Raw genomic sequence first — 13,003 nt, 5'->3', positions numbered from 1 at the left:
TGGACACCTGTGATCGACCCTGGAGGCTCCATGTCATTGGTCTGGGTGGGGCCTGGGCAGCGATGGTCAGGAGAGCTCCCCAGGTGGGGCCAGCGTGTGGCCAAGGTGAGACCACTGCTCAAACCACCCTCATTTACCGCTGGGAGAAGTGAGGACCTAGGAATGAGAGGCTGGGACTCAGGGCCGTGGGTCTAGAACCCTGGAATCCTGACATTAAATCCAATGAGTGCTGCAGCCGAGGTCCTGAAGAAAGAAGAAAGAACAGGGCCTTGATGGGAAAGAACTGTTTACAGAGCAGAGGAAGAAAGAATGTATCGAGAGAGACAGAGGAGCCGGCTGAGAGGGAGGGACCATTACAGGGCGGCGGGGGATGCTTCACACTGAAAGGCCTTTGGGACTGGCCACTGGGAGGTCATTGGTCCTCAAGAAGCAACATAGCTTAGTAATCAAGAGTTACAGAGCAAAACTGCTGGAAAGGCATTTATGGCCATGTGAGCACATCACGTGTCTCCGTTAGTGTACTAGCTGAGTGACTTTGGATATGTTAATTTGTCTCCCTATGCCTTAGTTTTCTCATCTGTAAAATGTATACAACATTTGTATTTATCCATAAGATCATCATGAGTTTCAAGAAGCTAATGCAACATGTAAAGTACTTAAGATGGTACCTGGAACTGTGTGTGTGTGTGTGTGTGTGTGTGTGTGTGTGTGTGTGTGTACGCGTGTGTGGGCACATGGTGAATATGTATTAGCTCTTTTATTGCTGTCACTGTTGTGTGTGGTAAACTTTGAGAGGCAGTTTTAATAGGATATTGTGGGCAGGTGTCAGATTTCACAAATTACATTTGGACTTCAGCATCTCATACCTTGCCCCAAATGACAATAACACAATACCATTAAATCAATTAATCACATTTTAGCTGGCTTTGTTGTAGGGGATACACTCTAACCCTGAAGGACATCAGCCCCTGTATTGGAGCGGTGGCATGAGACATTCTGTTTCCACAGTGTCATCTGTTGGTTTACACCTGGTCACTTGTGGGGCACAGTGCACCAGAGATTGCACACTGGGTGGGGATTAGAAAAATGAGCCAGGGGACAGGGAGGGGTGGAAGAGGAGAAGAGAGGGTAACTGGCTCATTGCATCTCCATGAAGCACTCTCTCGAACGCAGACATCCCTAAAACACAGCAATCAGGAAAACCCCACAAACAACCTGGACACAAGCTGCAGCCCAAGTGTGTCTTGGAATCATTCCTGTGTGCTATGCCAGAGATTGGCCACTGGGTGTCACGCTTGGTCTATGTTTGTTTGGTGTCGGGTTTCTGAAGCTGGTCCCTGAAGTCTCCATCTTCTCACAGATTCCCTCTCTGTCTGGTATACTACTCCTCAAGAGGGGTGGGTGTGTGTGTGTGTGTGTGTGTGTGTGTTTTCATTTATTTAACCACATTGTCAGTATATTGAGAGTGAAATTTCTCAGAAGCTGTTTTCTGAGTCAGATTTACTCTGAACCTCTGACACATGGGAAAGGGATCCTAACTTCTCCACAGAAGCAAATTTATGGGTTTCCTTTTTTAGGCACAGTTCAGCAACAGCAGCTGAAAGACCAGTTCTTAAAACTTGTGGCAGACATTCTTTCTTAATAGACAGCATATTTGCATTAGCCAGAGTGACTTCAGAGCTCTCAGCTTTAGACAATAACAGAACTCTCCATCCTTCCTTAAAAAAAAAATGTTTTATGTTTTTAAAAATTTATCTGTGTATTTTTGTATATGTATGTGAATTTTAAAGGAAAAGTGCTTTAGATATAACTGAAGATGCCTTTTTCCCTCTGATCCTGATTCCCAGCCCAGAGGCAAACTCTATTTGAAGGTAATATGTATGTGTCCAGTCCTTATTCTGATACATTTTAACAATGGATATTTGTCCATAAACCAAAAATACTATAGTTCTATGTATTTAAGTGTTTATATAAATGTTTTTTCTGCAACTAGCCATTTCCTCAGTTGACTTTATAAGTTTAAGATTTAGTTTCATAGTAGTAGAAATAGTTCATTTTAGTAAAGTGTTTCTTAAAGGAAATTTATATACTTAAATGCCTAAATTTAAAAATAGGCGAGATTGAAAATTAATGCACTCAAACCATAAAAAAACAACAAAGGAGAAAAGACAGTATTTCATGGTATGAAACATTTTTTAAAAATCTTTCTTACATCCCCTCTTTTATCCTACATATTGTTTATCTGTGTCATCTTTATAATTCCTTTCCTTGTGGCATCTGTTTGATGAGAAGTATGCTTCTAGCCTCATAGCCATTTCTTTGTAGGTAGGCAGCTCTTTTCCTCACTGGTTTATTTTGTTAAGGTTTCTTTTTTGCTATTGATGTTACACAATTTTCTATGTGTCCTGATGTGATATATTCTATTATATATTTATAGCAAGTCGTCTACTTCATAAGGTATGTCTTTTAGTAGTTATTTCAGTGGCGATCTGTGAGTTGTAAATATTCTTAGTCTTCAGTCCTTGTTTGTGTGAAAAATACTTAAAATATACTCTTGAATGGTAATTTAGCTAGGTGTAGAATAACACCTTCCGAGTGTGGAAGGAAAAATAACTATTAATATAAAATTTCGAATTCGTTTTGCCAGGATTTTGTCCATTTTATTAATCTTTTCGGAGAACCAATTTTTCTTATGTTGACCACCTTTATTGTTTCTTTGTCTTCTATTTTATGAATTTCATATTTACCTTTATGATTTTCTTCTACTTTCTTTGTTTTTATTTCACTGATTTGTTTTCTTTTTCTTTATATTTAACTCTTTCATTTCATAAATCAAACAATTACATAATAGCTAAATTGAACCCAGAAAGAAGGATTGAGAGAAATAGAAAACATGAAAAGACCTATGATCTTAAATGGAAATCATGTTTAAAATTATATTATTTTTATTTATTTTGCTCAGGACTTGCTGTGGTTCTTCAATTGAAGACTCAGTCTTTCTTCAGTTCTGGAAAATTTTCATTCTCCCTTTGAATATTACCTCTCTCTCATTCTTTTTAGTCTCTCTTCTGGAATGCCTAGTAGAGGTATGTTTGACTTGTCATTCTATTCTCAATCCTGCCTAATCAGTTCTTTTGTATTTTTTATCTTTTTGTCATTCTAGGCTAAATTCTGGGTGATTTCCTCAGAACAATCTTTAGTTTCACTAATTTTCTCCTCTGCTGCAACTAAACCTGTTTAGCTCACTCATGGAGTCCTAACTTTCCATGCCTTTATTTTCGTTTCTAGAATTTGTATTTTGCTAATTTTTGTGTATGCTTCTTTCCACTCACAATGTTCCACATTTTTATTGTAACTTCTATTTGCTCTTTTTATTTCAGGATTTAAACTATATTTTTTTAATAAATTAATCTTCAAGTTATTGTTATTTCTAGTTTTTATAGTATTCATTTACCTATTTGTGTATCTGCTGACTCTTGTAAGTAGTTCATTTTTTGTGTGGTTTGCATTTTTGGTTATGTGAACGAATTTTCAACATTTTAAAAGATGGTCTTTGCATGAAACCTGGACTGGTGAAAGCATCCCAGGAGAGTAGTTTTGACATTTGTTTTCCCTGAAGACTTAGAACTCAATGGTCCAAGCCTGTTGCTCTAATGTTGAATGTTCTGCTTGTGGTACCCACACTGTGCGGTGTAAGTTCAGGTCCCATACCTTCTAATGGTGTAAATCTAGGTTTTTTAAAACATTTTTTCCCCCAGGGATTCAGATAGATGCAATGTGTGCTCTTGGTGGGCAACTTTTCCAATCCCCTCTTTACGAAAGTTGTTCCAGATTTTGGGCCCTATGGAACTCAAAGCTATGTAGGGAGCTCGGTTCAGCTTCTCTGGTCCACACAGGTCCCAAGTCGCATCTCCTGACCCTGGGTGGCATTACAAAGTCAGCTCCAGCTCTGACAACTAATGTCCCTGCTGAGAACCCCCAGGGACTCTGGGCTTACGGACTTGTCTTTGGTTTCTTCTTTCGTTTCTGGCTCCCAGGAATTTCCTCTTCTTCTTTAAGGTCAATGTATTCGAATATTTATCTTTGTCACATTTTATCCAGGATTCATCTGCGTGTGTGAGGGAGAATAGCCGTGTGTGGAGCACTTCCGCCTGACATGTTTTTGGAAGCCCTACCAGGCTCCTCCTACCTACCTACCTCATCCTCATGCTGGGAAAACCCTCATGTAATTTGTCAAGCTCCTGGGAATCTGAATACCTGGGACTCGGGATGTTAGCAGAGCAGCTTCGAGGCAATGGACACAGAGGCAGACGACCTCAGCTTGAGTCTCAGCCTCACCACTTTCTAGCTGTGTCATTCTGAGAGTATCACTGAATCTTTCCGAATCTTCATCTACACATGTGGATAAAAATACCACGTCATCGGTGTTTTCTGAAGAGTAGTAAATGAGATAATCAATTCAGGAATTGCTTTTAAAATATAAGAGTTACAGGAAAACTTAGGATCGTGTAATTCTTTTGATCTTAAATGAGTTTAGTTGTAGAATTCAATTGTGTGCTCTTTCGGGGATGGATGCTCTCATGGAGAAACTGAGGGTCAGACCAGCGGGGTGGGGGTCCAGTAAAGGTCGTTGAAAGAACGCTGGGCCAGAAGCCAGGACACAGCTTTGGTGCCAGTTTTGCCCCTAATTAGTGGGGTGACCTTGAGCAGTTCCTATCAGCCGCTCGTTTTTCTCATCACTGCATTTATCTGAGCTATGGGTACAAAGGGTAGGTGGCAGACCACAACACCTCCATCCCCATCCTCCCCAACCGTGCTTGTCTTTTTTTCTTTTCTTTTTTTTTAACGCCTACAGCACCTGGTTTTCCTAGGTGGTCTCCCATCCAAGGCCTGACCCTGCTTAGCTTCCGAGATCAGACGGGATCGGACACGTTCAGGGTGCCGTGGCCATAGTACCCTGCTCGTCTTATATTTGAGTCTACCACTTCCTAACTACCAACTTCTTTTTCTGTGCCTCAGTTTCCTCCTCTGTAAAAAGAGGATAAGAGTGGTATCTGCCTCATAGGGCAATATTAAATGAGATAATGGTGTCTGATTCATAGTGAGTCCCCCAAAATATTAGCTGTTATTAACTCTTGGGCTTCCAAGTAATTTTGTTTAAGATATGGATTCTGAGGTTAAAAAAAAAAACCTTTATTTAGAAGTGAAAGAGATCTTAAAAATTGTTCAGATAGATACCGAATTGAACACTTTCTAAAGCACTTCTAGTTTTCAAGTTCTTTGAGTCTATGACAAATCTCTCTAGGAAGCAAATTGGCTTTAACAATTAGTTTGTAATACAGGGTGACTATAAAGATCCCTGTGATTTACAGTCATTTCTTCCAGCCCCCTGGGGCTTCTACCCACCTCCCGTTTCTTAGTGTTCTGTTTCTCTCCCGATGCTGCATACCACTGTCTGTGTTGTGGAATCCAACCAATGTCAACCGTTATGAAAGGTTCCTTCTGACTGTCATCAAATTTTCTTTATCATTCCTCTAGGTCGTGTCACCTGTTCTGTGTGATTTCTTGCAATAACCTCACAAAGAAACTTCTTTTAATGGTTCCTTTCCAACCCTTATATTTAGGGCAACCTATTCCTATTTCTCCCATTAAAAATAGGCACCTTATGGTGTCGAAGAATGGGTAGGAGTTGAGAGAAGAGGCTTTCTTTTTTGGGGGGGAAGATAGCGTTTTAACAGAATGGGCGTTTCCATCCCCACTTTGCCCTATTCAGCAACTGTGTAGCTCTGTTCTCCATGGGTGAAGTGCAAACAGCAATTCCTCGCTGGCAGTATAAATAAGTACATTATACAACACTGAGACGAGGAGTCTGAGTTCAGTTATGGGCATACGGGTTGATGGCTTCTCAATGTCCTTCACTGCATCATCAGATGGAGAGGGAAGGGGTCGTGCCCAGAACCTTGCACTGATCTGTGTTCATGTCTTTTGTCTCAATGCAGAAGCAAGAACTCCGCTTTTTTCAGTGATGAAGAAAGATGCTCTCTGTGGGTCCTGGAAAGTGACTGGAAAGCTGAGTGTGCCAGCTTCCTCCACGCGCTTGCTCATACTGACATAACATCTGTCTACCGGCTTAGTGAGTATTCGCTCCCCGGACCCTGTTGAAAGCCCAGGCTCCTCACGATTAAGAGAGGGTCTCTAAATAGGAGTAGAGGATCTTTAAATCTGACTCCCATCCGTGAGTTTGGGGCTATGGCCACTATTCAGTCGATGACCCGGATCATGATTGTTTAGCAGCACTTTCACTTTAGATTTCAGACAGTTCTGGGGTTGCGTGGGACTTTTTCCTAGAAACTGTGAGATACGTTGAAACTAACCCATCTGTAACATGGGAGGTCTGCCATATTGAGCCTTCCATTCTAATTCAGGAGAAGAAAAACTTCCTGAGTAGCTGTTGTGGTCCCTTCTCCTAGGACCGAAGTATGTCTAGGTCCCCAGTGACCGAGGTGGGGGCCTAAAACATTACAGCTGGAAGGATCCTAAGAGGTGATTTCTCCTCCCACTTCACAGATTGGGAAACTGAGGCCCAAGTGAATCAGTGCCTGAGCCAGAATAAGAACTGCACTTCCCTATTTTCAGTCAGGACAACCCTTATTTTGCCACATCGCCCCCGACACAAATGCCATTGGACTGCTGGGTACGCTAGACTTGGGTGGGTCAGTGCCTAGTGCAGTTCTCAGCAGTGTCAGGATGGTGGACTGAGTGAATGAATGACACTACTTTCCCTTCCTTTGGGCAGGGCCCACCGCGCTGTGTCAGAAAGTACACTCTCCCATGACAGGTTTCTTATTTCTCCCATCTCTTCAGCAATGGTGATGCTTTGTCTGCTCCTCTGTGGCCAGATTAGATGGGGCACGTTTCCTGGGTACAGCCAGAGATTCTGCAGGAGGGACCCGTCAGGTCAGCTCTCGGGGCCAGAGGCAGGAGCTGGAGTCTTCCTCCAGCACAAGGAGCATTTGTGAGGGGCACTTAGCTCAGACATCAGCACCCGCCCTGGCAGAGGGTTTCTGCCACAAGCAGATCACACTGCCCCACCCAGCTGAGCCAGGAAGCTGAAACTATGGGTGTTGCCTGGTAGGTGCGAACTGAGGTCTGAAAAGAACTACTTGGGGTGTGCCTTGGGGATGTAGGCTGCAGACTCAGATCTAAGGTATCTGCCAATCATTGATCCAGTGGTTGAGGGAGATCCAGGAGCAAGTCCCGGGCGGCCTGAGGCCTTTTATCTAAAGACCGGTAGTGTAACTCTGCTGGGTACAGAGCTGTGCCTTATGGCTGTGCAGGCCGCCCCTGCCACCAAGGAAACCAGCAGAAGGGACATACTCTGGGTAAATTCCGGCTCCCCCAGGGCCTGTGCCCTGGGGAAGGAGTACCTCTCTGTAACTTTTCCTCCAGAAGGAGCACCTTTTTGTAGCTCATGCAATGTTTGTGTTCTCGGGGATCGTGGCCTGGAGACAGATGGCTGCAGTAAGAATGGCTCATGTCCTCAGAGTCAGTGAGGGACAGGTGCGTGAACAGCTCTGCAGGGCTCAGCTCTCCTGTGTTTGGCTGCGGAGCCTTCTACCCTTTGGGGCTTGCAGACCTCAAGTATCTGCAATGACACTCGCAGAAAAAGCCTTCCCCGGCGAATAGAAAGCAGAGGCTTGCCTTGGTGAGGGGCCTGCTGTCCTCACAGTTCACCAGTGAGCCCAGAGAGGGAAGAGGCGGCTGTCGCGTCTCTGCCAGGAACAGGCAGAACCTCCTCTCCCCCAGCCCCTGCCCTGCGGAGCACGACTCTGGCCTTGGCCTGCGCAGCTCCACCGAGGCTGCTCGGGTCCTGAGGATTCCCGTCTTTGCTGCCAAACTCACTGCGTCTTCTTGGCTCTCACCTAGTCTCGTTTCACTCTCGTGACATTAGGTGGCTGCACCGTAAAGCACCCTGCTCTCTGTGTCTCCTCTTTTCTCGCTGACTGTACCTTTCCGGTCAGTCTCCTTCACTGGCTCCCACTTGCCACCTTGTCTCCCGCTGGATCGATTCCATTCTCTGCCGAGAGCTCCTGCAAGAAGGGCAAACTCAAAATGTCCAAAACCAGGCTCGAGACTGTCCTTTCGCCTGCCTCATCCCGCCAAGTCACTTCAGAGAACAAAACTAGGCCCCTCAGATGCATCTTCGCTTTCTTTTCTTCATTATTCACCTTTGGTCACCTTGTCCTGTCAAAGCACATTGTACACACTAAGTCAGTGTCTGAGTGGACGGGTGATGGATGAGAGGAAGGAAAAAGGAAGGATGGTACACGCGGGAATGGGAAGCAGTGCCACGGGCCACAAAGTGCGCTTCGCTTGAAGTTCTGTTCACGGCTCTGCCGTAAAGTTATTGAGAGATTTGGGGCTTCGGATTCTATCATCCCCCCGACCCCCATGCTGCTCGGCATAGAGCTCGTGCTTCCAGCTTTTATCCTCTGATTCTGTACCTCGGTTCCCAGTTGTAGAGTGAATAGGATAAGTCAGATAATCTTCAAGTTCCTGCAGCTCTACACTGATAACGAAGGGGAGAATTCTGCCCAGTTTCTTAAAGATGGCTGATGGTCTGAAACTTAAACACAGAGTCTCCTAAGGGGCCACTGGTCTGGGGTACACCTATAGGCAGAGGAATGGCGGCCCATGATGATCTAACACAGGTCTGTCCTTCATCTTTATCCAGGTGGATTTGAATCCATCCAGAATCTCCCAAACGATCTGAGTGGTGAGTAGATCCTGCTCTGACCCCCTCAGTCTTTCTGGGCAGCATCCTGTCCTCTTGCCAAGAGCTGGCCGCCATATTGCAAGTACTCATGGTTGCTCAACTCTGCCTGTCCCTTACAGCGTCCCAGCCCACAAGCTTCAAAGAGACCCGGCCTGGTGGGGCCTGGGAGGAGCACTGGGCCGTGGGCTCCAGACCGTCCAGCAGCTCCGAGGACTCCAGCCTGGAGGACGAGCTCCTCTCAGCCGCCTCAGACAGTTATCACCTGCCGGAGCCCGATGACCTTGATGACCCGGAACTGCTCATGGACCTGAACACTGGTCCGGAGGAGGAGGAAGCTGAGAACTTCGCCCCTATATTGGCTTTTCTGGATCACGAGGGTTACGCCGACCACTTCAAGAGCCTCTATGATTTCTCTTTCTCTTTCCTCACATCTTCCTTTTACAGCTTCTCTGAAGAGGACGAGCTGGTGGCCTATCTGGAGGCCTCCAGGAAGTGGGCCAAGCGGAGCCGCATGACCTGGGCCCATGCCCGGCTCTGCTTCCTCTTGGGCCGGCTGAGTGTCAGGAAGGTCAAGCTCTCTCAGGCCAGGGTGTACTTCGAGGAGGCCATCCACATTCTCAGTGGGGCGTTTGGGGACCTCTCCTTGGTAGCTGCTCTGTACATCAATTTGGCTGCTATCTACTTGAGGCAGAGACTGAGGCATAAAGGCTCGGCCCTGCTAGAAAAGGCAGGCGCCCTGTTGGCCTGCCTGCCTGACCGTGAGTCCAGTGCCAAGAACGAGCTCGACGTGGTGGCCTACGTGCTGCGCCAGGGCATTGCGGCGGGCAGCTGCCCCTTGGAGGCCAGGGCCTGCTTCCTGGCCATCCGGCTGCTCCTAAGCCTCGGCCGGCATGAGGAGGTCCTGCCCTTTGCCGAACGTCTGCAGCTGCTCTCTGGACACCCTCCTGCCTCGGACGCTGTGGCCACCATCCTGAGTTTTCTGTATGATAAGAAATACCTTCCACACCTTGCAGTGGCCTCTATCCGGCAGCGCGGTCTCCAAAGTGCCCAAGGAATATCCCTTTCAATTTGGCAGGTCCACCTGGTCCTCCAGAATGCCACCAAGCTCCTTGGTGTTCCCTCTTCAGGCCAGAGCGAAGTTTCCGCTCTGGCCTGCCCCGCACTCAGGCAGGCACTGGCTGCCTGTGAGGAGCAGGCAGATCGGCGCACCCAGAGGGCCCTGTGTCTCATCCTGTCCAAAGTGTACCTCCAACACAGGTCTCCTGATGGTGCCATCTACTACCTGAGCCAAGCCTTGATGCTAGGGCAGCTGCTGAGTGAGCAAGAAGCCTTTGAGTCTTCCCTCTGCCTGGCCTGGGCCTATCTCTTAGCCAGCCAGGAGAAGGCGGCCTTGGACATCCTCGATCCACTCTTATACTCCCTGAGGGAGACAGAGCATGCTACCCAAAAGGGAGTGGTCCATAACCTTCTGGGACTTGCACTTCAAGGTGAAGGCCGGGTGAACAAGGCAGCCAAGAACTATCTCCGGGCCTTGAACAGAGCCCGGGAGATGGGGGATATGCGTAACCAGGCGGTGACTTTGGCCAATCTTGGCTACCTAACCCTCAAGTCCTGGGTTCAGCGGCCTGCCAGGGACTATCTTCTCCAGGCCATCCGACTCTATTGTCAACTCCAGGCCAGTGTGGAGACAGACATGGAATTAGTACAGGTGCTTCTCTGGTTGGCCCAGGTCCTGGTGTACGGACGCCAGCTGGCCGGTGGCCGCCTTTGTTATGAAATGGCATTGCTGTTTGGCTTAAGGCATCGACACCTAAAAAGTGAGTATGTCCCCCGCTGCTGGGCAGCTTTAGAGAAAAGTGTTAGAGCACGCGTTGCCCTTGTCCTCTCGCAGGCCATCTCATTCGTGTCCCTGCTTTATGTTCAGGTCAGCTTCAGGTCACCAAATCCCTCTGCCATTTCTACAGCTCTGTGTCCCCAAACCCTGAGGCATGCATCACCTACCATGAGCACTGGCTGACGCTGGCTCAGCAACTCAGGGACCGAGAGATGGAGGGGCGGCTACTGGAGTCCCTCGGGCAGCTCTATCGGAACCTAAACACGGCCAGGTGAGTCTGGGCTGCGGACCGTCCTAGAATCATCTGGTCTTCCTTAAGGAGAAACGATATTCTTTCCCTCAAGAAGGCAAGTCCAAATGCCTGTGGTATGTTTACGACATCAAAAAAGGAAAAAGCATGGGCTTGTGGCCACCACGCAGTGCAAACCCAGAGTCATCCATCGCTTATTAGCTGTGTGGCTTTGGACAGGTTATTTGATTTCTCTATGCCTTAGCTTCCTCATCAGTCAAAGGAGGATAATGCCGGCATCTATCCTACAGTATTACTGTGAAGAAAAAATGAGTTAATGGACATGGAACACTTGGAACAGTGCCTATCACATGGAAAGGGCTCAGTAGTGTTGGCTGGGTTTCAAGCACTTGTGTGTTTCCATAACAACCCATCACATGACCATGATTGAGGATGCAGAATTCAGAGCGGTGGCAGTTATACCAAGGACCGAGGAACCCTCAGATCTTTGTTACCTGAGGATAACTGGTGTTAGAGGAAGGACACTTAAAGTGAATAAATTCATTGAAAGCACCGGTGAAAAATTTCACAGTAAAAAAAGATCATTTGAGACCTTACCTTTAAAACGAACTGGAAATGATAAGAATAAGTTTATTTTCACTTTTTAGTTAAGAGTGCTTTAGTTTATAATTACAACTATGTGCTAAGTCTTGAAATAAACAACAAAAGACTTGTTGACTTTTTAGCTTGATTGTGTTGACAAAATTATATAATAGAACAATGAGACATCCTTTGTTTTGTGAATGACTTTTTAGCACTCTCTTAAAAGGCTCATTTTTGCAAAAATATACCAAAACCTAACTGTTTCACCTAAAGGCTTCTTTTAACCATTCGCCATTTAAGGTAGTCTCAGAGTATCTTGCCATCCACTGATTTTCTCTTTTCTATCTCTTCACTGGTCTAATCTGCTTGATCCTCATGTGTCAGTGGCGTGGCCTGCAGTTCTGCTCTCTAACAAGCCTTTAATTCATTCTTTTTAAATTCTGCATGGTTTGCAAGATATTCAGTTTCATTTACCAACAGATTAGCATTGCAGCATTGAATTCATAACTATGAATGACTTCTAAAATAAAGCAGGGATAATTGCTAGTGTTGAGTGGAGAGAGGTGGTTGACAAGAAGTGAATTAAATGACAACCTTGCTTTTCTAGGCAACCTGGTAGTCTGGTAACTTTAGGCACCTGGACAGTCAGATCATGAATAATCAGATAACGAATTCCCTCTCTCTTTCTTTCTCTCTCTCTCTCCACCCCCTCTCCATCTTCCACTCTCTCACACTTTCCTTCAAGAATCAGGTGTCTTGCAAATCTCCCATTATCTTTGCCTCAGTCCCTGGAAAGGAGATTTTGATCCTTGCAGCATGTGAGGAGACAGGAGGCCTGGCCCTTGCCCCATCCTTGCTTCCATCCCAGGATCCCCTAGGAGCCTGGATGGTTCTAGAGCAGATACAGAAGTCAGGCTTGAATTAACCTTAGAGATAAAACAGTTATGTTCATGATGAGGCATCGTAGGAATGGGCTTTGAGAAAGTTAGATTTTAAGGGACCGAAACAAGGTGGACAAGTATGTGTCAGGTTTATTTGCACCTCTCCCTATGAACGAGCTCAGTTTCAGGTCAGTCACTGCTCCCAGGCATCACCTACCCGCTGCCATTCTTTGCTCATCAGTGTTCCTCCCACCTCCAGTTGTCAAAAAAACACCAAAAGCCTAAGGAGGAGGAGGCCAGAGGGAAATCCCTGGACACTGTCAGTACAGACCATGGAGGTCTTATTTAAGCCAGCGTGAAAGATCACTGTCCTTAGGTGACGGGGGTGATGGAGAGGAAGTACAAAGTGGGCTGCAGTTGGTCCAAGAAGTGACCGGAGGAAGTCAGAAACCACAGAGCTGGTAGAGGAGCAACCAAAACTGGATTAGGAGTCAGGAAGTCTGATCCTGCCATGAGCTAGCAACGGGTCCTTAAACAAGTCATTTCTCCTCTTGGTTGCCCCATTTATAAAGTTAATTGAATGAATTGCCTTCGATTCTCAGATGTTAAGTCTAGGACCAGCCAGCTGTGCTATTCTGACACTGGCAGTAGCCCTCTTGGTACCAGCTGTTCATTTGTCA

At 46.3% G+C, this 13,003-nt stretch overlaps 1 protein-coding gene across 4 annotated transcripts in view; it reads left to right on the top strand.

Moving 5' to 3' along the window:
* SH3TC2 (SH3 domain and tetratricopeptide repeats 2) overlaps positions 1–13,003 on the top strand; it is a 52,885-nt gene that overhangs the window by 23,028 nt on the left and 16,854 nt on the right. For all 4 annotated transcript variants that reach the window (XM_025043001.1, XM_025043000.1, XM_025042999.1 and 1 more), the window contains exons 9-12: positions 6,000–6,133; positions 8,735–8,776; positions 8,896–10,593; positions 10,701–10,881. In XM_025043001.1, coding sequence (XP_024898769.1) covers positions 6,000–6,133; positions 8,735–8,776; positions 8,896–10,593; positions 10,701–10,881 — 2,055 coding nt within the window. The remainder of the gene's footprint in view (positions 1–5,999; positions 6,134–8,734; positions 8,777–8,895; positions 10,594–10,700; positions 10,882–13,003) is intronic.

The sequence above is a fragment of the Pteropus alecto genome, unplaced genomic scaffold (assembly GCF_000325575.1).
Source record: "Pteropus alecto unplaced genomic scaffold, ASM32557v1 scaffold40, whole genome shotgun sequence".
In the NCBI taxonomy this organism is placed as follows: domain Eukaryota; kingdom Metazoa; phylum Chordata; class Mammalia; order Chiroptera; family Pteropodidae; genus Pteropus; species Pteropus alecto.
This window is presented reverse-complemented; position numbering and strand designations above follow the sequence as displayed.